This window comes from Hippocampus zosterae, chromosome 12, assembly GCF_025434085.1.
Source record: "Hippocampus zosterae strain Florida chromosome 12, ASM2543408v3, whole genome shotgun sequence".
Taxonomy (NCBI): domain Eukaryota; kingdom Metazoa; phylum Chordata; class Actinopteri; order Syngnathiformes; family Syngnathidae; genus Hippocampus; species Hippocampus zosterae.
In genome coordinates, this window is record NC_067462.1 from 1,034,033 (window position 1) to 1,058,552 (window position 24,520).

The window sequence follows — 24,520 nt, forward strand, 5'->3', positions numbered from 1 at the left end:
ATTCTCTGTATTATTTACGTCATATTATTTCCACTAAGTCGAGTGGCTTTCAATGTTATTTGAAATAACATCGATAAATTACTTATTTTTTATGTTAGAGTTTTTAACCAATCCTATTTCAGATAGCTTGTGTTGCCAGGCAAACTAAACTTGCTCGGAGCCTTCAGATTAAACATAGCAGGTCCCTGTGCGCTGTAAATGTCAGCTTGTAATAGCCAATCAGATCACGAGTCTGCCCCGGCTTTAAGTCGTCACTGGACGTGTGCGTTCGGTGATTGGATTAGCACCTGCTAGGGGGAGCTGTTTGCTGCATTTTGAATCCAAAATGGCCGAAAGAGAAGACGTTGATCTGTTTGCAGGACTACTTTCCACACAATTTTCAAGACGGACCTTCCACTGGATTTGCCGATTTAAGTTGTTTTACCAAGGCAGCAAGGAAACATCAGAGCGCGGCCGGACACTTACAAGCTACGGGGAGTTTCAAAACGTTTGGGGACACTCGCATAGATCTGCAGCTCAGTGAACAGACACTTCCATGGTGAGTAAATGAATTTTATTTTACATTTCTTCTTGTTATTTTATTTCGTTAGTATTAATGGTCACGAAATAAAATGACAAACATACAAAAATGTATCAAATAAATCAGCTCACCTGCAACTTATAATGGCGCATTGTCGTCAGCTTTGTGCACTAAAATTCGTTCAATCTCAGCTGCTCAACATTTGCAGTTATTTGCTGTTGTATAGCCCAGTCTCAAAATGCAAATGATCTGTTCATTTTATTTTCAAGAATAGTTTGTTTTGTTACTGTGTGTTTGGTGTCTTGTATGAAACTGCGACATTGCGCAATTTATTGGACAGACTTGTTTATGATCACACAGCATAATTTGGGTGGCATTTTATTTAGTATTTTTAAAATCTTTTTATTTTTGACTATCTGTCAATTGAGTTTCCTGCTCTTACTTGTGAATGCATACTTTAAATGCTCCTGAAATTAAATGCTGCCTGACGAGCCTATATTCTGTTCATGTATGTGACGTCACTGAAGGCCGAAGGTTGAAATGCACGGCCCGCCACTGCATTCCTCGTATTTCATACCTGGCATTTGGAAAACACAATTGAAATTGTGCCGTGTGACTGAATGACCCCCACACAACTCTCATGCACTGTACAAAAGCAAATGTCGTCAAAACTATCATTTCCAGTTTTTAGAAAAATATGTCTCTTCCCACAATGCTGCGGACCTGAAAAATTAGAACACAGCAAAACAATGTAAATGTAAATGCGTATATAAATTTCAAGATGGGGGGGGGGGCAAACAAAAAGGGTGTGACATCCCCACTCGAACATGGGAGTGGATTTTGGCACTTGTACAAAAATCGTATAAACGGGCTCAAAGAAAATAACCCAAAACCCCCCCAAACCCTCTTCTGGGGAAATCAGCAGCGGCCATCGAGCGGGTCCGGGGAGAAGACGGCGCCCTCTAGGGTCAGTCCCATTTTGAACCCCTCCTGTAATACACATGGACGTGTGTCACGGGATGGAAAGAACGTTTGGGGCTCATGCAAATGGAACTGAAATAACACGGGAATGACTTGACAAAAAAAAAGTCTGTACGACTTAATCATGCATTCAAATGAAAGATGCAGCTAGCAGAAACTGGAAACGTAAATACTGTCTTCATGCAGGAAGAATCAAGCCCTCGGATACGTTTGTTTTTCAGATATGGCAATAATGCGAATGGGTAAAAAAAAAAACACAGCAACACTGCCCCCTCTTGGTCTTGAGCTAATAGAGCACCCGTAATGTAAGGGACCCGGATACAATAGTCACGTGATATGCCGGGTTTGCCTGGGAGAGACACCGTAAAAGATTGACTCGTTGTTACTCTGAATCTGGTCCTCTTGTCAAGTTATTTCCCAACCTAAAACATACGTTTCAGGGTGAATATATTAAACACCTAATAGTAACAAAACAAGGCCAACAAAAGACTTTATAATATTAAAAATAATCCAAATAATAGTTTGACTCAAATATCCCATGACGATTTCATCTTGGGAGAATACTTTATTCTCGTTTCGCCTTTTTATCTTGTAAATTGGCAACTTTTTCCTTCCTATGGCATATAACGAGACAGATGGGAGTTAGTATTTGGAGGGGGTGCTCGTTTAAAAAAAAAAAGTCCAATGTAATGCCCTGCATTGAAAGTGCAACAGTCACATTGTGCGGCCGTCAAGCATCATGTATAAAAAAAGACAACGCAGATGACACGAAGGCAAAGAGTGAAGAGTACAAACCATCTTTGACACTGCAAGCAAAGAAGACAAAGACAAATGTTTAAACGTTGTAAAAACGGTCAAAAGTCAAAAGAATGAGGAAGCGATCGTTCAGAGGAAAGGCTGCCTTGGGAAGAAACGCGTTAAAATGTCGCCACCTTGTGGAAATTGTCGGCACGAAAGCAATTTTCGGCTCGGGAAACCGATGGCTCTTTGGTTTGTGTGCTGCTTGAGTTCTGAGAGTTCTGGCCGATCACGAGCTAATTATGGTTGGTGGGTCGGTTACTTAGCCTGACAGACAATCACAGAAGAGCATCTAGCAAAAAAAAAAAAAAAAAAAAAAAAGGGCGAGAAAAACGTCCCGGTTGAACTCAGTGCGCATTGCTGGCAGCTGCTTTGAATGTGGCCGCACTTAACCGTCGTTCCATGAATCGTGCGCTCGTTTTGCTTCCCTGAAATCCGCTCCAGTGCTGTTTATCGTTTCAACATTTCTGTGCTTATTATTATATTCCTGCCTGATAAATCCCAGATTGGGGACATAAACAACGCATGGCAAGGATCTGATTCTGACCAGCAAATGTCTACAAATAAAAGTGACGTTTCTCAGATGTGCAAGGGGGGCGCTTCTGAAATTGAACAGGAAGTTGGCCATTTTGCTTTGAAGCAGAACATCAAGGACTGGGGTCCACCACCCCAGACCTTGAGCTTGATAGTAAACTTGAGAAGAACAAATTCCACCTCCGCTCACCCGTCGAACACATCGACACTAAACTGGGCGGATTAATTGAGTGACTGAAGTCAATGCTAATGGTTCGAGCTCTAAATACATCTCAAACTATTATGATTTTAGCATTTCCCCTGGAGCCCGATTGCTTTTCGACTTGGCCCAATCTTGTGGCATCAAAGGGTGTTATGAAAGATCGACACCCTCTCACCGTATTCTCATTTCAACAAAGTAGCTCGCGTCAATATTGCCGCTCACCTGCATTTCATCCAGCTTCGACTGAATATCTGGAGGGAAGTCAGCCGACCCGCAGGTGAAGGGATCAAATGGCTCGGCCCCAAACAGGTCTTTCCCTTCAGACAACACTGCGACTTGACACACGGACACATTCATCCACTGCAACGTGAACTTGAAAAAAACCCACGAACACACACAACAAGGAAGCACGTGGGCACCTATGTTTGGCGGCAGTGCGGTTGGAGGTACCGGGCAGCCGTTGCTGGCTTGCGTGGGCACCAGCACGGTCCCCGGGGAGAAGGGCACCATGTCGAAAACGTCTGTCGACCGCGCTTGCACCGAGACGCTCCCCGTCTGTCGAAAGTGGCGGAGACAAGTGTCAGCCCGTCAATCGAGATCGCGATGGGAGGCGCAGAAGGCGTGAGGGCGAAACCGCGAGAATGGAGGGCCGGCTTTACGCGAGGTCGCGGGACGCCGCATCCCTCGGGCGCTTTGGGAGGAAGGAAAGTGCATTTGGCAGGCGGCGGGGTTAGTAGGCCGGCAGACAGGTTGGACTCTGGCGAGCTCATAGGCGTGAGGGTGACAGAGGAGATCTCCAGACAGGAGTTGAGGTCGTGACACCAGAAGAGAGAAGAAGGCCTCCGCAGCGCGTACGCGTCGTTAGCTTCGTTGAGATAGAACGGCTGAGAGAGAAGACGGCAGACGCAAGGTCGGATTAGTCGAGAGATGCAAAAACATTGCCGGACGCCGAACGGGAGTCACGTGAACTTTTTCGGGGGCGATGATGTCCTTACTGGGGGCACGTGTGCCATCATCAACTGCTGTTCCAGATCTTGGAGCTGCTGCTTCAACTCTGAATTTTCGGTTTCCAGCTCTTGAATCTGGACGAAAAGCACATCGTGCGTCAACGGGCGGGCGGCGCTTCAGGAAATCGCGGTGCCCAACCAAATCATCCGTAGAAAATAGTTGAGACACAAGGACAACCTCGACTCTTTCAACTCATTCAGTAGCAGGCCATTCTAGACCAAGTCTGAAAAGACGTTTCCGAGCGTCTTTGGGAGCGAATGAGTTGAATGGCGGCAAATGGCGACGGGAGACGCACTCTCTTCTGCAGACTTCCAATCTGCTTCCTGGTCTCCACGTCTTTGCCTCCCGACTCCAGGAACTTCTTGTAGGCCAAGTCGAAAGCCTGGCCGATGGTCAGCGTGATCTCCTCGGCCTGCAAGGCGACATTCAGCTAAATGTCGACGGGCAATCGGGCAAGAAGCCAAGACGAACCGCTTGGCAACGGCTCGGCCACTTACACACTTTTCACTGTCAAACACGTAGCACAGGTGTTTGTTGGACTCGGAGTCCTTGTAAATGAAGGTGAAGATCCGTTTATCCGTTTTGTCATCCGCACAGAAGGATATTCTGTGTAACTGACAGTTGTGCTGCACGTCCTGGAAAAATGGATGGCAAGGCGTTACAGGTTAGCAAAGGGGGCCACGCGACTTCATATCTCCAATCCAAGCCAAGAAAGGCCCAACTGTTGCAAGTCTTTCACAGATTAGGCGACCATGGAGCGCTACGTCAACGCAGTCTTCTGTTAAAGAAGACTGCTCAACCGATGCAAAAGCCAAAACAAGACGAGTACAACGGCGAGATTAAAAAAATCCACCTTCAAGCACTTACTTTTGTCTTGGGATCGAGAATTTTCACGCCGTAAATGGAAATCTGCAACTCGACCTTTGGGGTTTTCTGTCCCTCTGACTTCTTGATGTGCCTCTGAAACTTTAAAGGAGGTGAATGACCCGCGTTAGCTAGCAGCGGTGGAAATAAGACAAAGTCAAATCGGTTGTCGCGGCCCTCGGAACGGCTGGTTCACACTTTCCCCGCTGTACGCTAACGACAGCGTGAAAGAACCGACGCCGAGTTTGAGTGTGCTCTCCAGAAGAGAACTCTCTACCGTTTGGACGAAAGCATGCCGAGTAGTGAGCGCTACCAAAACACTTTTCCGTCAAGCACGTAGCAACGTAGCTTCACCCGTTGGATCGGTTGTCTCGACGGTGCGCTCCGTAACTTTTTTAAACTCACTTTGGGGTCCAAGTTGAGAATGTGAAGACAGTTTGACGGTAGTAGATAAATCGTGACTTTAATCGAGTTGCGAAATATCATCTGTGGCTGCGATTTAAAGTGCAAAGGCACCTTGCCAGCGGCTGACGGGCTAATATTTATTACGGCAAGCGTCTGCTCTGAGTTTTTAATCTCGACCGTAGTTTTCATTGCATCCGGATAAGTTTCTTCTGGTCTGGAGTTTGCGCTTTTACCTTGAGCTTTCTCACGGCATCCTTGACAACCTCCGTTCCTTTTGGGGTCTCCACTTCAGCGTTACCAAGAAACTGGAAGACAACACATGTCACATTAACCACCACCTAAGTTACGCTGAAACGGTCCCGTTTACAAGTCGTTTATGAAGTCATAAATGGAAAAACCTCTCTGCTTTCTTTTTCCGGATCATTTTCATTCCCGACACTTTGCCGGATAGCGCGCCTTGTGAGTTATCGCCGCGCGTGATGAAGAGCCTGTTGAATTTTACATGAGCATTTTGGACTGGGCGGACCTGAGCCGGTGTCACCAACGATCCATTTCAAACCCAAAACTTTCAAAGTTCTGTCCTGAAGTGTCCGCCTGTGACCTTAACTTCCTGCGTCGCTTCCCCGTATAACTTTTGTATCCGGATGCTCTGTTGTCCGGCGCTCGTCGCCCAACGTTAGCCGGCACCTTCAAACTCACCCGCGACCTGAATGAGCAAGAAAACGAAGGGCGGGGTGGATGCGAGCACAGACGCGAGCGGCGGTCGCATCCGTCCTGTCCCCGGGGGCTCTGCTTTAGACCGGATCTCATTTTCGACGCGCCGCTCGGAAAACATCCCGAAGCGCGAAAGAGACCAAAGAGAAACTTCTGCAGCAGTTCAATCATTCTCCAACAGATGGAGCCACAAAACGCATACCGGGCAGGGGGAGCAGCAAACACTGGAGCCCGACCGCTCGCTCCCTTCCAATATCAGGCATCATAAACGCCGGCATCGGCCCGTTAAGGAAACGAGGATTGCTCGGGTCCGTGCTTCGCAATCCACATGAATCACGAGGAGGCTTTGTTTTCGTTTGCTGCTCAGCTTGCCGACTCATGATCCCGCGCTCGTGCGGCATGGAGCCGCACAGTCTTGATGCGGATTCTAGTCTTGCGTGACCCATTTCACGCAAAAAAAAGATGCCTCCGCGCCCTTGCCAAACGCGTGTTGTTTTCATTCCGACAGTAATTCCTCATTCTTGCCCGAGGCCACGGTCGAAGACGGGTGTCAAACTCAAGGCCCGGGGGCCAGATCCGGCCCGCCACGTCATTTTATGTGGCCCGCAGTAGCAAATCAAGCATGATGCTTGCTAAAATCCATACGGAAATTCTCATCTGTAATAAATAAGAGACATCTTGTCAGCATTTTCTTGTAACCAAAGCCCTCATTACAGTAAAACAAATAATAAATCGTTATTATTTTTGTTTGGTTTCAGTCATAACGGCCCTCGAAAGGAAACGCTAACTACAATGTGGCCCACTCCAAAATTGAGTTTGACCCCCCTGGTCTAAGAGATCGAATTAAGCCGGCCACGTCATAAACGCGCATTGGCAACATCTTCCTGCAAAGACTTTTTATCCACAAAAACCGCACGCGTTGCACAAATCAAGAAAAATAAATGGCAGGAAGCTATGACAAATGCCCAGAATAGAAAAGGAGAAGCGGCGGCTGTCGACAACTGAGGTTGGTTCAAGGGGGTGGCGTGGAGAGGGGGGCAAAACCCAGACGAGAGGCTCATCCGTCACTGCCTCATCCAGCAGCAAAAAAAAAATAAAATAAAATAAAAAGCGTCCCTGACTGCACATCGTCACGGCCAACAGCTCGCGATCGCCTGCTATCAACGCACCAATGAGGCGGAAATTATTTAACGGCCCATTAAAACGTTGTCATGGCCTTCGCGCTGCTTAATTGCGAGCGTTTTATGGTGTCCTCTGGTCCCTGTTAGATTAGAGTCATCGGCAATTGAAGTAGGAGCCAAATTTTGCCATCTCGTACCCACAAACGAGTGATTTGGTCACGAGGGGGGGGGGGGGGGCAAAAACGTGTGAGTGTACCGAAACACGTGCTGTGGATAATTATATTTGATTTTTTTAAGTTCGATGTTTTGTCCTGTATCCACTGATTATTATGACGTGCAACCAAAATAAAATGGAGTACATTCAACCGCCCACATTTTTCCCCCCACACAATAATCCGATAAAAATACAGCCCAAACACTTTAGACGGCGCTTCAATAGTGCACATGGGCATGCATGCACCTGTGGCAAAAATACTATCACTTCCACTCACGGCGCTCATGAAAGTCGTGTTTTGGTGTCTGGTATCGTCCTTGGTTATGTGTTTTGGGTCCTCTTGTCCTTTTGAGACAGGCTAGTTTCGTTGATCTATTCCTCGCCTTTAGCAAGCAGTCTTGATTCCTCTCGTTTTTTTTTTTTTGTGGAAATAAATATTTGTTGTCAAAACTTTTATCTGAGTCAAAGTTTGGAGCGTCACCGGGAAAAATGCCATGTGAAGGGACGGGAGATCAGTGTACTCAAGACAGGCTCGAAACGTTGTCCAAATCTCAGTTTGAAGTTGTGAAATGTAAGCAAATTATTGTCGTTTAAGTTTTGCGTGCCGTGTAAAAGGAACGCAAGTAAGTGTGAGACGTACCTTGGCGTTGTAGGCTATGTAATGCTTGGCCAGCGCCTCGGGTGTGTGCATCCATGATTTTTCTGAACACAAAAACACATGCGGAGTTGACATTGGCAACCGTTTAGCTGACGTCAAAGCGCAACGGCAATGGGAAAATTGCAACTTTATTGTCCTCGCCGATGCAAGTTGGCAAAATCCAGATGAATGGCCTTCGGTACCCCTTTCCCACCCCAAAGAAAACTTGGTGCTGGTTGGACGGCAGGGCCAGCCGTTATCCAGACCTTTTGAATACTCGATGGCACGGAGGCCTTTCTTTCGATACGTCTTCCTCCTGTTGCGGCATGAAAAAAGCCACACCGATCCACCCTAGGCATGACTCAGCAACCAAACAAGACCGTTTAAAAAAATAAAAATGGAAAGGTCACAGTGGGACTCCACGTGTTTTTCCTCGTTGACTTCCATCTTGGGTAAAGGCCAAGTACTGTGTAGCAATCAGGAGAAGAGGGCAGCAGGGACGCACTCGCGCATCGACCACGCCGTCTCCTCTCGCACGGCAATCAACAGAGCTGAGAAACGGTCCTATCGACGTTATAACGAGTTTGTTGCGGCAATTTGCTGTTCCGGTCGGACTCCCGTGCGGATCCTTTGATTTCCTCAGTGTAGTTCCCGGGGTTGAAGTCTTTGTTTGTATTTTTGTTCCAGACTCACTGACCTCCCTCTGTGCCCTGTGGCATTCGGCTTCCTGAATTACTATCTGCCCTTCGTGATGCCTTTGGTTGAGGTCACCTTTGGGGGTGTGGGGAGGGGGGGGGACTTTCAAAGTGGTTCAGCGTTTGACCCTCCTGTTGGAAGCGCCCATATGTGAGTTCTGACAAAGTACAAAATGGCGCTGATGAAAACTTGCTAACTCATTATGTCGATGAGGAATGGGGAAACTTGGGTGGAAGGTGCCGGGGCGGGGGGGGCGGTGTGTGAATCCTGACGCCCAAAACATCATTATATCCTGGCGGTCCACCTGGGCCCTGCGCAATTTCGACAACGCTCTCCAAAAATCCTCCTGGCCTGATGAGTTCCAGCTGAGGAGCAGATGGCGGTAAACGCATCGAGCTGTTTTGCCCAAAGTGGAGTCCCCCAATTTTCCTTGGCTGTGCCCTTGGGCAGGGTCACCTCGTAACTGCGTGACTCACAATCAGCCCGGATTGGGTACTTTTAATGTTGCTTGATCATTTCGGCTGCCGTCTTTGGTTTGGTCTCAATTGTGAGTCACGCTATGAGGCAAGCAAGATGAATTGTTCAGCGAGGTCTTGTAAACCGAGCGGTTTCCAAAGTTGGCCATGCGAGATTCACTTGAGACCAGCGAGCGCGTTTCAAACTTGGCTGGCCGTGGCCACTCACCTTTTTTCCTGTTGAAGGCACGATTCATCGTGGAAAGTGCGCGCCGCCGTTCCTTTCCGGATGGATTCAGATCTTCCACCTAGCAGAGGAGAGCGCAAGGGAAACACAGTTTGTCAGCTTTCCCATCTAGCACACCGTACTAGCACTTTGCTGCCCCCGAAAATAGAAAGTTGATGCTGATGAGACTGTGCAAAAGGAAACTTGGCTCATTCTTTGAGACTTTTGGCTGTCCTGCTAAGGATGAATGTGTTTGACACACTGAACACATTCATTCATTCATTCATCTTCCGTACCGCTTGATCCTCACTAGGGTCGCGGGGGGTGCTGGAGCCCATCCCAGCCGTCTCCGGGCAGTAGGCGGGGGACACCCTGAATCTGTTGCCAGCCAATCGCAGGGCGCACAGAGACGAACCACCCTGAACACAACCCCCTGAAAATTCACTTGAAATCAGGGTAAGGGTTGGCCTCACCCTAACCCTCACTCAAAAGTAAAAGATCCGAAGGTGGCACTTCAGAACTCCTGCGTCATAAATGTGGACGCTGATGTTCTTTTGAATGTCCGTCGACGTTGGCATCTCTTTCAATCAAACCATTTCAGATCTTGCCAGCAATGATCACGACGGCTCTATGATCTCGGCGACTGCAGGGGACCGAGTGCGCAGGACGAGTTCGGGTGGCCGTCGGCCGCCGCGTGTCGCCTGCGGTCAATGTTGTCGATCCTTTGACTGCGGGGAAATATTCCCGAGCCGGCCGCGTCACGCCGATCTGAGCTTTCGCCCTGGCAATTTCAAAAAGAAAAAAATGCTAATGTGTTTTCAGCATTGACTGGCATTTGCAATTTGTCAGGCGCGGTCTCAGTTATTAACGGGTCCAATTTACCGGGAAAAAGTCAGAAAGGGCCAACTCGGTCATTTCCTGCTTGCCGAAAATCTTACTCGCATTTACCTCGAGGGATATCACGAACCCGTCTCTTATTACAGTCGTTTGTTGAAAGCATTTCCAATCAAACTAACTGTCACCGTTTCCGGATCCCGCTGGCTCCTCGGAGGCATTCGGCAAGGAAGGGTCAGCCCAAAGAAAGCGGCGCGCCGACGGACTTTGCTCGGCTGAAAGATCTTGAATCCGTGTCAGTCGTTGCCGATCCCGAAAACGGATATTCAAGTGTCCCTGCGGCCTCGAGGTATGCACGGGGCAGGACTGTCAAGTTGGATCAACATCTGCTCTTCCCGTTTTGGTGTTCAGAATAATTCCCCGTCTGCATGTTCAGAACAGATTTGACTTGACCGGGCTGTCCCCTCCGCACCCTCCACGTGCTCTCGAGTGCTGAACGCCAGATCGCCGATGGACGTTTCTTTATTTTTTTGGACTACATTGTCCATCCTCTCTTCAGATTTAGTTTTTAACCCTAATAAGCTATCAGAGGCGAGCGAGAGAGTCCTCCGCCTACTGCCGAAAGACAGAAGGGATGGGCTTTGGCTCGCCCCGCGACCCCTGTGAGGAGAAGCCGATGAGAAAACGGACGGATGGGTGCCGGCGGACTCGCTTCACAGACAAGCTTTCGCCTTTGCGAGCGGCAAAACGGGCGTCGTCAATGACGGACAGACAGACGGACGGACGGACCTCCCGTCAGGAGCGACTCTGGAATGGCTTTGATTCTTCTGAAGCCGCTGAAGAAAATCGCAGCGTTGAACTGGGTGGACGGCATTCGCCGAGCCGCTTCGTGGCGGCTCCGCGCCTACCACGACATCCACTCGTACATGAACTGTGCCGTCGGAGTTAAGCGCAAAACGATGACCGATCATGAATCACTTTCGCACTCCCAACATGACTGATATGTCAACAACAACAACAAAAAAAGGAAAAGTCCAACAATTCAAGTCCAGTGAGTCCAACGTTTGCAATCTGGAGGAGATCCCGCCCACTAACAGGACGTCCAAACATCAACAACATGCGCTGAGGTTGTGACATCATTCTAAGCGGGGGAGGACAAAGTCAACAAAGGTCCTTTTTGTTTTCCGTTCTCTCCGAAGGAACGCGAATGGCTTCGGATAAGAACGTGACTTTCTCTCGACAGGACGGGATGGCACCAGGTCACCCGCAGCACCTGACCGGTGGAAACGTGACGGAGACGCAGACGGCACCAAAACCTGGCAAACAACAAAACAAGCCGGCGAAGTAACTTACGTGCCTGGAAACGCGGGCGGAGGAGCGCAGAGGAAGCGAAGCTAATGCCTTTCAGCTGTTGGCCAGATGCCGGCGCGCGAAGGAACGGGACGGGCTTTGCAAACTCAACAAGAAACGTTTGGCCAGACACGCGATACTTTGCGTGGCGCTTCCTCCGCCCACTCTGGCTCCAGAATTCTTGTGGAGTTCCGCATGTGCGAAAAAAAAGAGAGCGACCCCCCTTTCCCTGAGACCTGACCTATAAAAGCCAACGTGCCAAAGGTTGCGCTCTGACTTGTTTTGGTTTTGTTCCCGAGAGTGATTCCTCTTTCCACTCCACGGCAGCAGCTCTTTGGCAACATCTTTTGCACCATCCCAAACACGTTCGGAGTGATGATCACGTTCAATCGACTTGCTTTTGGGCCATCATTGCAACGATGAGCTTTTTTTTGTTATTTTTTTTAACATGACCTCCATTTTGACAGAAACAACTAGAACAAAAATTGCATCTCGACCCGGCTGTCCGTTGTCCTTCCATCCAGCCGTCCATTTTCAAATTTTACCATCCTCCCTTCTCACTCAGCCACCTTCACTTTTTTTAATTAGCCTATGTCACATGTCTTTTTTGGGGTGGCGGGGTTCACATCGCGGGCCGCTGAAAAAATTTCGACGGTCCGCAAATGGCCCCTTGGCCATATTTTGGAAATCGAATGTGAGTGGATGGCGTCCAATCACCGCGTGAGAAACACCGGCGGCAAGTACTTTGCAACGCAGTTCTTGGGCGTGGCTTTGGGATTGGGCGTCGCCGCGCTTTGCTTGGCACGCTTGACGTTGATTTCTGCACGAGGAAGCGTTTCAATGCGGCGACTGCTGCGTCCGTTCGCACTTAGCTGAGCTTTTTTTTTTCTTGGCAGCTCTGCCCGCTATCATTGCCCATTTGAAACGTGTTTGCGCAGCTTTGGCGAGGCCAGCTCCTTAGCGCGCAGTCAAAAGGCGGCACACCTCGTTTGTTTTATGCGGTGGGGGGACACTCGGCATTGCCAAAGGCCAGTTTTGTTGGGTTTGTTTTTTGGTTCCACCCCCCCCCCCCAAAAAAAATAAAATAAATCTATTGAATGACTTTTAGTGGAGACTTTTGCTGAGAGCTGACGTCCAGACAGCGTTTGAACGCCGCTTTGTGCAAAAGCCACCACGAGTTATTTTAACTACACCCTTCCCCCCCCTCCCCCCATCCGCTGAACTAATATAATCAGAAAACGTGCCAATTGGTTTGTCGCATGAAACGCTTTGATTACGATTTTGATTGTGAAGGACGCACAATTTCAAAAGACTCCTGATGAATATGTACCCTCGCAAATCAGCCGGGGACGTTTGATTTTTGTCATGTTTACACAAATTCCAGCGCCAATTATTTGGACTTCTTGCTGGGCCTGCGCACGTGTTGGTGGGCACGGGGAAAAATGCATTCGCCTTGTATACGACCAAAGAAGTCCATCGTTTGATCCCTCAAACAATCAGTGATAAAAGAGGATGAAGGGTAAGAGCCGTCCGAATTGTCAACCAGGGGCGGAGCTAGACGATTTGCGGGGGGCAACGTCCCCCTTTGACTTTAAGTTTACTGAGAGAGTCTCCGGCTGTCTTCTCCATCAAAATATGATGAAATGAAATTATTCAGTACGCAATATGCAGTTTTTCTTTTTGTAGTAGATAATCAAAAGCGACAACTAAAGGAAACATCAAAAGGTACAAAAAGAATGAAGGAGGGCATCAGGACGTAGCGTTCGCCCGCTTGCACAACCCACCACGCTACACTAAGCCTTTTGCGCGCACGGCTAATGTGAATTCACTATTTTTCTTTTCTTTTTTTTAAATGCATCTGTTTTCAACTCAAGTCTCTTAGCAACGGGAACCTGGGGGACATAAAAAGATCGGCTCACCAGAGGTCAGATAAACGCAACGCTGCGTTTCACAGCAACGCTCTCGCATGGGAATCGGGTCCAAAATAAATTAGCCTAAAAGTCCCGGCCGTATGGCTTTCTCCCTCGTCTGCGGATCCCACGCAGTGGCGTGTTTTACGATACAATGGCGTCGGGTCGTTATTGCAAGGAGATTTACAGTGGATTCAGGAGCCACATTCACATTGTGCCCTCTCGGGTCCATTGCAAATGAAAATGGCCTTTGGAAATCCATCTCGTTCTCCCTTGCGATCCAGTTCGCTATGAATGCATGCAAATAAAACGCAGGTTAAAAAAAACAAAACACCAAAATCAATGTTCATCTTCCTAACCGCTTGATCCTCACTAGGGTCGCGGAGGGTGCTGGAGCCTACCCCAGCTGTCTTCGGGCAGTAGGCGGGGGACACCCTGAAATCGGTTGCCAGCCAATCGCAGGGCACACAGAGACGAACAACCATTCCCACTCACACCTAGGGACAATTTAGCGTGTTCAATCAGCCTGCCACGCATGTTTTTGGAATGTGGGAGGAAACCGGAGCACCCGGAGAAAACCCACGCAGGCCCGGGGAGAACATGCAAACTCCACACAGGGAGGCCGGAGCTGGAATCGAACACGGTGCCTCTGCACTGTGAAGCCGACGTGCTAACCACTGGGCTACCGGGCCGCCCCATTCTGATTATTATTCTTATTATTATTAATGCGGTACCTTCAATGGGCTTTCCACAATATGACTCAAAGCGGCCACCAGGATGTTAACATGCAAAATCGGGGCGGATGCAGCTCAGTCAAGATGCCCGTTGGATGCTAGCAGATAAGGACGCGAGTTGGCAGGAGATGCGTTGGTTGGCTGGAGGCAAAGCGCTCAATGGCCGTGAGGGTTGCGCTCCGCGGAGAGGAAATCAAAGCGTTTTCACAAGTTGCCTCGACACCTCTCATCTCATTTGTTCTCTTCCCCATGCTTGGCCAGGAACCAGCGGTCACAAGTGATAGCGTCAAAAAATGGCAGCACAAAAGCACGTCAATTGTCATGTCATCTTCCCAAGTGTCAAGTCTGCTTTTTCCCATTTTGCTCCGTTCACTTGAGTCACCTAAAAATTGGACTTTGGAGCCTCCAATCAAACATTAGCTGATCCTTGCAAAAACAACGTCTGCTTTGTTCGGGTTAGTTAGTCAGATGCAACATTAAACGCAGCTCGGAGAAGGTCAAATGAAGTTGACCTATCAAGGTTAAGGCGCATTGAGCGCTCAAGCGTGGAATTTCACCTGAAAGCCAAATACCGATGACATTTTTTTTTTCTGTGGGGACAGCAAATGTGATTTACTCCCACGTCTGCTTCTGCACCTGCCAATCTGACTCCAGAATAACTCATTCAATGCCAAAGACGTTTTTTTTCTGATTTCATCCCAGGTACATCTTTTAAGTACCACTACACGGACCCTCGTATTCACCGCTATAACGTTCACATGGCAAAGTCCCGATTTCACCTCATTAATTTTCCATTTGCCGAACTTGGTGACAACGAACACCTTGATCATGTGAACTTCATCATCACGACCAGATTTTTCCCCACCGAAGAGCAAAAAAGGCCTTCGTGACGACGAACTGCCGCCGCGACCTTGCTTCCCAACAAAACGTAGGGCGCGGGATTCCCCGCTGTTGCTTAGCAACGCTCTTGATTGACTTGGCTACATTATTGGCGTCATCTACATCGGAGTTGGCGGCCATTGAATCGGAAACGGTTACGACGAACGAGCATTCAAACGCTCGTATTCGTTCCGTCTCTCGAGGTACGCTGTCACGAGGGTCGAGTGTAAAGTACATGTCATCATAATAACCGACGCGGAAGGGAATGAAAATGGCCGCCGCTGAATGAGTTCAAAGGCTTCGATCATTGTACGAACCAATTTGTTGTCCGACAGAGGCTAACTCGAGCTGTCTGGGTGGGGGGGGGTCGACGCAATGTCATGATTTACGCTCGCAATGGCCTCCGATTCACAGGCAATATAAATGCCACTTCAATTATTGTGACAAAGTCGTTGGTTTCCATGGCCCAAATCCACGTGGAGCTTTCACATCCAAATCCAAACGCGTATTTCACAGCTTCTGGCAGGTGCGAAGGAACTTTAAAAAAAAAACAAAGCGACGACGGGTTCTATTTGCAAGCTCGTTTGATGAGTAGAATAGAATGTCAGAAGAATATCCATCCATCCATCCATCCATCCGCGTCGTTTCCGAGAAAACTGAAAAGAAGCCCGGCGTGGTCGTGATGCATTTCCTGTCCGATTAGTCTGCGGTGGTGGAAATGTCTTGTGGCAATCTGAAGCCGTTCCCCCGAGACATAAATGTCACCGGCGGGACGATTTGTCTTTCAATTTCAGGCGCAGCGTACAAGCGAGAGGAAAAAAAAAAACCAACAAGCCATCACTCCAGTTTAGAGGGCAGCGCACGTTCTCCACATGACAGCGGTTGTACCGGTAGGGAAAAAAAAAACCTCCATCACCGCTGCTGTCGTCTCCTTCGCGCCTTACAACAACGATGGCGTGATCGCAGCCATCGCCCGCTACCCGAGGAGCCATTTGTAGGCTAAACCTTAGCCTCGATACATTCTTTTAACAGACAGCGTTTCCGGGGTCATTTTGTAGAGCGCTGCCAGCTAAACCGACCATCAAGTCAAGTCAAGTCCAGAGTATTTCTCGAGCACTTTCAAACAGCAATAAGATAAGATAAGATAAGATAGGATAAGATATCCTTTATTCGTCCCACACTGGGGAAATTTACATGCCATGGCTGCATACAAAGTGCTGTACATGGAGCGATTTAACATACACAATGAACAGTAAGACGAATCGGTAATAAAGGCGGTAGAAAGCACCGTGCAGTAAAATCAAGAACAAATCCAAGTCATGCTGAGTGGAACGCCAAAGAATACAAGTGAGTTTGGAGGAGGGATCAAACGACAGTTTTGTGAAAACTTCTCTGCTGTCCTTGCTACCTGATATTGATCCCGCCACATCGCATCAATATCACAACTTGGTGGGGGGGGGGGGGGTTCTTCGCGCGGCCCAACTGACCTGACAGTTGAGCGCACACAGCGTACGCATTGTTTTCGTGACAAGGCTGTCCTTCATGCGAGCTCCGTTCCACAAAAGGATCTTCTGAGTGGAAAGAATGCTTCCCCCCTCAAACCCCCCCCCCCCCCCCCCCCCGCCCCTTCTTTCCTAGGCAACCACCGAGAGTGGCGAGAGCTATGTCGGCCCAGCTTGGCTGACCTATGCTTGAATCCGCCTCAAAGCGCTGTGCGTACATCACAGTACAGTCAATGAAAAACGAGGAAGAAAGACACAACGGACTGCGCCGTCACACGTGAAACGGCAACGATTCACGTTAGCTTTATTAACGGAAGACGTCGTCTCCGTTTTTTTATTTTTGGAAAAGAAAACACTTTGGTCTTTATTCATTCATTCATTCATCTTCCGAGCCGCTTGATCCTCACTAGGGTCGCAGGGGTGCTGGAGCCTATCCCAGCCGTCTTCGGGCAGTAGGCGGGGGACACCCTGAATCGGTTGCCAGCCAATCGCAGGGCACACAGAAACGAACAACCATTCGCACTCACACTCACACCTTGGGACAATTTAGAGTGTTCAATCACCCAGCCATGCATGTTTTTGGAATGTGGGAGGAAAGCGGAGTACCCGGAGAAAACCCACGCAGGCCCGGGGAGAACATGCAAACTCCACACAGGGAGGCCGGAGCTGGAATCGAACACGGTACCTCTGCACTGTGAAGCCAACGTGCTAACCACTGGACTACCGGGCCGCCCACTTTGGTCTTTATTTCATTTAAAAAAAAAAAAAAAAAAAGGTAGACATCCGTCCTACTTACATCATGTTTGATCACATTTGGTGTGGATTAATGAAACGTGTTTTTGAACGTTCCCCAACGTGATTTCAAGCGAGTTGGCCGTGTGACGCCGGCTTGGCGGATGCGGTCTTTTTATCGACAGAAAAATGAAAGAGCTTTTCGGATGGCCCGAGTTTTCGTCAATCATTTCTTTTGAGGCTCTTTCTCCTGCTTAAATGGCCGTCCACTCGGTCAGCAGGATCGGTCATTCGCGTCAATCATTGCACTGATAGTCGTTACCTGCCTCGTCAATGATTTTCCTCGGGGCTAAATGTTGATTAAAAAGAATTCGGAAGCTCCTTTGGCCAAAAGGCATCTTTGGGAAATAGGCCACCATCACACGCACTGAAGTGGAATTGGCTTTTTGCTTTGCCGTTTGAGGGTTTTGATTGAGCGGACAAGTAGGCTTCTTTGCGTTGGTTCTGCGCGAACGTGGCCTTAAAAGTGAGCGGCACGCCAACGCCTTCCGTTTTGCTTTGCCCGGATGCCTCGTTTCTTGTTGGATGCCTCATTCCTCGTAAGAGCGCGCATTCACTTGGCCAAGTGGTATATTAAGATATTTTGTGATGTTTTCTTTAATCAATGTATTTCTTCTCAGTGAAAAACTGCTTTGAGATGATTGCATGACTTGGTGACTTGCTTGCCTAAGCAATTTCAGAGATGGACTCTGGAGCCTGCTTTGGCGACTTCAGAGATAAACTATTTAGCCTGCCTTGACGACTTCATAGTCTGCTTTGTTTGAATTGTCAAAACTTGATTGAGATCAATGCCACTTGATTATAAAAGGAGGGGAGCCATGCTCCTCAGCAGAGTCCGCTGTGGGTTAACGTACGAACGCCCAGCTCGTATTGAAGCTCACTCTGCTGAGGGTGTTGGCTCTCCACCCTAATGGCATACGGTAAGAGTTCTTTAGCTTCATACAACTTGTTTGAACTGTGTTATCATTTCTGTGTGGGACCAATAAAGTGCCTATTGTTGGTAGCCAGAAGTGTCTTGTCGTTATTTCTGAGTGCCTATCTCCGACGATCCTTTATAAAACTTGATATTCATTCAAATTGAGTATCAGAAGTGTTTCAAAACACCAAGTTAGCATCGATTGAGGCGCTAGCTGCGACAGCCAAAGACACGCCTGCCGGCCGAGTGTTTGGAAAGTGACGTTATGGATGGATCGAGGTCCTACGTTTGCGCCTTGCGGGATGCCTTGTCGGATCTATACTGCCACTTCCCTCGGTTGGAGCTTAACCGGCTTTGCACTCGCGCTCATGTACGGGACACGGGCCAAAACAATTTTAGCGAGGGGCCATCCTTCTTTGTCACACTTGTGACAGACAAATAGCCATGCGAGGAACTAAGCGAGCCAAACGCATTTTCAGACTCCCCCGGGGCTCATTTTGATGAAGTGGTTCAGCGCAGAGGTCGGGAGCCTTGCACTTGTACAAATAGCTCAAACTAACGACGGGGCCGAAAAGCGACGGAATACAAAATTTGCTCGGTACGGGCACTTGTGTAAAGGACGAACCACGTTTCTTTTCCTCGAAAAAGCAACGGCGAGTCTCACGTCTCCGCTAAACACACCCGGGGCGGCTTATGGAAATGCTTTGGTACGAGATGCCATCCTCTGTCGTCTGCATTTGAAGTCCGTATTCATTACTACTTCGAACTTTGCCACAAAATTACAAAGTTCAGAAAAAAACGGAGTGGCCTAATATCGAAAGGACGTCGGCCGGCACAGTGCATTCTCGAAAACGGGTTTCTGGATGATTAATTACTATTTTGTGCCCACCCACCGATGACTATTTTGGCATCATTAGAGTGTCCACAAAAAGTAGCGCCGATCCTTATCAGACGAGGTGGGAAACAAATGGAGCGCACCTTCATGTTTTTGGGAATGTGGGAGGAAACCGGAGCACCCGGAGAAAACCCACGCAGGCCCGGGGAGAACATGCAAACTCCACACAGGGAGGCCGGAGCTGGAACCGAACCCGGTACCTCTGCACTGTGAAGCCGACGTGCTAACCACTGGACTACCGGGCCGCCCCCACTTACTGTTTATTGTGCATGTTAACTTGCTCCATGTACAGCACTTTGTATGCAGCGGTGGCTGTTTTGAAAGTGCTCGAGAAATACTCTCGACTTGACTTGACAAATTGGCGTCTCACTGATCTAAACGGTCGGTGCCTTCAAAAAGCTGATGAAGAAATGATTGCATCTGACGTTTTTGATGTTTTCGTCGTGATATTATGACAAAAAGGTTTCCATTGTCTCCCGCCGACGCTGGCTCCTTGCAGCGCCGAGCTTTTCATGATGCCTTCAACTTTGAAACAAGGCGCGTTTGATTTTCTCATCCAAGTAACTCGCGAGGAGCCACGGCTACTTCAAAGCAACGACTCAATCTATACTGATACAAATGTATCAGTATCCTCATTATCATTGCGCAATGCCCAACAAGTTTCATGTGTTGATGATCTGCCGGAAGTTGAAAACGGCTTTCGGGGCTGGTAAACAAACACCGCTGGTTGGCAAGTAGCAGTTAACGTACGCCAAGCTCTGTTCGGAGTGGATTGGATTGAAGTGGCCTCCGTCTGTCTGTTTGTGATTTGATTTGATTTTTTTTTTAATGCACAAACTTATGCGTACCAATCTGCTGGTATGTGATATGAACCGTTTAATCTTCCCAAAAATGTCCTTTTCGTCATTCCTATCCGAGTGAATGAAGATGGCATTTCCAGGGGATTGTTGTTAACTCTGCACGATTGCACACTAAGATTCAGCGCTATCTAAAAAGCCTTGTTTTGAGCTGAGGTTGGATGGACTCGCAAAGGCAAAGTGATTAGCATCCATCACTGTCCGCTCCTCCCAGACTGCAGGGGCAACCGTGACAGATGAATTGCGCACCGTCGTGGCTGAAATGGCAAAGCGAGGCAGCAAAAGCCGGAGAGGCCGCGAGGCAGCTCGTCCCGCCCAGTCGACTGAAACACGTGCAACCATTTTTTTTTTAAAGGTCAGCAAGAATAGGAAATACATACCTCGGGCAAAGGTCTTACTTCTCGCTGTTGAGTGTGTTAGCGATCGAGCGCCCGCACCGGTGAAAGCTGAACAGGTTCACAAAACAGGTAACAGCCTCGAAACTGCACGACGCAAAAAGTACAATTGGGACGCTCGCTCGCGTTTCACCGTCCAGCTTGAGGTGCATGCGGCAGCTCCTTCTGATAGCTAGCACAATGAATACGCCGTATCGCTAACCAATCAAATAACACTTGAAAACATTCATTCATTCATCTTCCTAACCGCTTGATCCTCACTAGGGTCGCGGGGGGTGCTGGAGCCTATCCCAGCCGTCTCCGGGCAGTAGGCGGGGGACACCCTGAATCGGTTGCCAGCCAATCGCAGGGCACACAGAAACGAACAACCATCCACACTCACACCTAGGGACAATTTAGAGTGTTCAACAGCCTGCCATGCATATTTTTGGAATGTGGGAGGAAACCGGAGCACCCGGAGAAAACCCACGAGGCACGGGGAGAACATGCAAACTCCACACAGGGAGGCCGGAGCTGGAATCAAACCCGGCACCTCTGCACTGTGAAGCCGACGTGCTAACCACTGGACTACCGGGCCGCTTCACTTGAAAACAGTTCGAGCCAATAAGGACGCGGATACGCTTCGGTATAATCTGAGTAATAATCCAGTGGAACCCTGAAGGGTTCGCTACGGGGATGATAAGGCGGTCGCGGTCATCTTGAGTTTCCAGCTGACTAGACGAGCTCCTTTGAACTGACAAATCAAGCCCACGAGCTATCAAACGCAGTCTGTTAGCAGCCGCGACAGGAAGTGAACGGGGAACATGTTGGACAAGGTTGAAACAGTGATTTACTTTGAAGAGGTCTCGTGAAGATGCCAGCATAAAAAATAGTGACACCAATCTTGTAAAAAGCAAGTACGCTTAGCGACTCCGCTTGACGTGACACCAAAGAGAATAACAACGTTGAAAAGATATACGGACACACTTTCTGTACAACCCAGCAGAAAGAACAACGCAATGCATCGTCGACAGCGGCGGCGGTAAATGTGGCTACAAACTAGATGGAAAGAATTAAGATCAAAGTGGAAATTGTCTTTTTTTGATCTGAGAGTCGGGCGGCCCGGTAGCCAAGTGGTTAGCACGTCGGCTTCACAGTGCAGAGGTACTGGGTTCGATTCCAGCTCCGGCCTCCCTGTGTGGAGTTTGCATGTTCTCCCCGGGCCGGCGTGGGTTTTCTCCGGGTGCTCCGGTTTCCTCCCACATTCCAAAAACATGCGTGGCAGGCTGATTGAACACTCTAAATTGTCCCTAGGTGTGAGTGTGAGTGCGAATGGTTGTTCGTTTCTGTGTGCCCTGCGATTGGCTGGCAACCGATTCAGGGTGTCCCCCGCCTACTGCCCGGAGACGGCTGGGATGGGCTCCAGCACCCCCCGCGACCCTAGTGAGGATCAAGCGGTACGGAAGATGAATGAATGAATGAATGATCTGACAGTCATCCAAATAGCAGTCGAAGGAAATGACCCCGTTTCCTTAAGATGCAAGCCAAAGGGAGCGGATACAGTGAGAACAACAGAGGCCCCGCGATTGAACCCTGTGGAACAGCAGAGGAGGTGAGGGAAGGTCTAATGGTCACATGGTTCTAATGGTCACGTCCAGTCACTTGCTTTCAAAAACCCTCTGGAAAGAGCCACGCTTTGGGACGGGAAGCCAGCCTGACACGAAGCCCATTCCCTCGACCATTTACGCAGATTGCCTTGGAAGATGAACCACGCGCCATCCTGGGATTAGCGGATGGCACCGCGCAGGTCCATTTAAACATGGCCTTTGTTCAACGCCCAGAGAAGGGCCGGCGCATGCAAAGCTCCAACACAATGTCAGCGGCCATGCTGAGTCAGCGCCACCCTCTGACAATTTGGCGGCGCTAGCTGGCATAATTCAGATGACAAGCAAGAGAATTTGCACAAAAATTCATTATCTTGACTTGGGCCAGACGCGGGCGGGGCGTTTCACTTGGGGGGGAAAGCGGGTTGCCGTTTGACATCAACCACGATTAGACTTGAAGCAACGGAGGCAGTAATCAGCCCGCCTCTAATCTTGACGTTTTAATTTTCCACAAGTAACGAGATGCAAAATCCGAGGGGATTAAAAGCTCTTTCATGTCGCCGTTTCGACACACGGCGGCGGCTTCAGTGGGCCGACATCAAACCGCTTCGGGCTGGAACGCCGTCGCCGTTGCGACGGAGCTTCGGGTGACAGTGACGAAATGGTGAACGCGGGCTCCTTGCCAACAATGTCATCAGTCACTGTGCGATCGTTGACGGGTGAAGTCAGCCGGCAACGGGAAACGGCGATCGGAACCCATCACGAAGCCACGGGTATCATAAGATATCCTTTATTTATCAGGCTGAGGCTGCGTTCTAACTGCATCGTTGAAAATCTCCCAAAATGCATTCTGGTTGCTCATAATTCCACAGCACCAAAAGAACAACACGCCAAGCAACGGCACAGCGGCGGCGGCGGCGGCGGCATCTCGCTTGGATTCTTGTTGCTTCCCACGCTGGGGCCAGATCCAAGTGTCAGAAAAAGCCCACTAGAACAGCTTCTACGGATTTGAGCTTCATCGGAGGTACTTTCAAAGGATACTTTCTTTCTTGATATGTTTTCAGCAGTGAAAAGTGACCCTTTGGTGGAACTGCGACATCAAATCATGATCTGCTTCGACCTCACATTCTTTCTTCATTGTTTTCTACAAAGGAAATTATTTGAGTGCTAGTTTTCCCAACTGAAAAAAAAAAACCTAGCATGACGGTTCTTGTGTTCTTTCGGACTCTATTGCCCGTGTGTGCGCGTGAGTGGAAATGATTGCTTATCTTGATGTGCCCTGCGATTGGCCGGCGACCAATCTAGGGTGTACGCCTCTCCCCTGACCGAATCTCGGCTGGGATCAATTCCAGCTCACCCTCGAGCCTAGCAAATGGAAAATATAACAAGGGGCAAAATGCATAGCCTTTTTTTGCGGGGGTGGGGTTGTGGGGGTGATCACACAGACGAGATTCGCTTTGCAAGTTCGACAAAAACACAATCGGAGAGAAGCGAGAGGGAGAGCGACACGCTCCAAGCGCTTTCCACAATAAGCGGTCGAACCGCAAAGCCGCAATTCGACAGCGCGTGAAAGAGGAAAAATCCGCTGTGGTCCACCCCCGCCGGACTTGCGCAAGAAAACTTTCCCCCCGGTTCCGCCAAGGAGGTCACCGCTCCAGCTCGCAGGCAGCGAGCGCAACTTTTTCATCTTTCGCCTCCGCGCGGCTCGTCTGACTCGCGACTTACTTGGGCTGCAACGCAGACGAGCCCGATCGAGTATCCCCTGGCGGTCAAAACCCAGCGAGCCTCTCGGGTCCGGTCCGGTCCGGCGTCTGCCGCCCCTGCTCGCCGGGCAGGCACATCCAACCGACAGTGTCTCTCTCGTCACTCTCCTCCTCCTCCTCTTTTTCTTTCTCTCTCCTCCCTCTCGCTCCTGCGCTGGCGGCTCGTGACGTCACTCGGCCAACAACGGCGCGGCAAGGATATCAACCTGCTGCTTCGGGTCAGCGATCTCGATGTGTTTGTTTGCAACTATCTGGAAATCAATCTGTTGTTCCGCTCAGGGCACGTTCCGCACTGCAAAGTCATCCATCCATCCATCCATCCTTGCATTCAACCAACCATCCACCCGGGCGCATGCAGGCATAGGCACAAAGTGGTGCTCAAGCCCTTTTGCCACTTGCCGACATCCCATTTTAAATCGATATGTTCGTAGCTCATCGTAAGTTGCCAGCAGACTGAAATTCTTATTTTGTTCACGTGATTTATTGGTCGTTTACTACGTGTGCTTGCGTACGACTTCATTATTCTATTGAAAGAGGCAGATGATCATTTGAAATATCCGCATGGGACCGCAGAGTCTCCTTCCCTCGAGGACGCCGTTTGATCGTCACTTGCTTGTGGTTTGCTTGACGATCGCGCCGACCAACCGACTGTTGTCACCAAGCCGGCCATCCTCGGAAAGAATTCCGCTGACGCCGCGCTTTCAGATTGATGTTGCCTGATCTCAAACGCTGCCC

The 24,520-nt window shown here is 49.2% G+C and overlaps 1 protein-coding gene across 14 annotated transcripts; it reads right to left on the minus strand.

Annotated features, from left to right (window-relative positions):
* Positions 1 to 536: 536 nt before the first annotated feature.
* Positions 537 to 23,920, minus strand: gulp1a (GULP PTB domain containing engulfment adaptor 1a). 14 transcript variants are annotated; one of them, XM_052082030.1, is made up of 13 exons: positions 23,748 to 23,920; positions 9,379 to 9,457; positions 8,002 to 8,063; positions 5,546 to 5,617; positions 4,911 to 5,009; positions 4,541 to 4,678; positions 4,339 to 4,455; positions 4,031 to 4,117; positions 3,695 to 3,919; positions 3,455 to 3,590; positions 3,258 to 3,352; positions 2,297 to 2,307; positions 537 to 1,510 (listed from the first exon to the last, which is right to left on the minus strand). In XM_052082030.1, exons 2-13 carry the CDS (start codon positions 9,404 to 9,406, stop codon positions 1,489 to 1,491), a joined length of 1,092 nt encoding a protein of 363 aa, XP_051937990.1. In that variant the 5' UTR covers positions 9,407 to 9,457; positions 23,748 to 23,920; the 3' UTR covers positions 537 to 1,488. The 14 variants fall into 14 exon arrangements, with proteins under 14 accessions (XP_051937990.1, XP_051937988.1, XP_051937986.1 ...); XM_052082028.1 differs by having other exon boundaries at positions 3,258 to 3,370; XM_052082026.1 differs by lacking the exon at positions 2,297 to 2,307.
* Between the last annotated feature and the right edge of the window lie 600 nt (positions 23,921 to 24,520).

Bases quoted from the DNA above. Each gene is read 5' to 3' on its own strand.
- gulp1a (XM_052082035.1), bottom strand. From the start codon at position 9,406: ATGAATCGTGCCTTCAACAGGAAAAAAG. The intron at 4,679-4,910 runs GTAAGTGCTTGA...CCATTTTTCCAG, and splicing joins TTCTCGATCCCAAGACAAAA to GACGTGCAGCACAACTGTCA. The intron at 3,591-3,694 runs GTAAAGCCGGCC...CACTTTCGACAG, and splicing joins GCGGCGTCCCGCGACCTCGC to ACGGGGAGCGTCTCGGTGCA.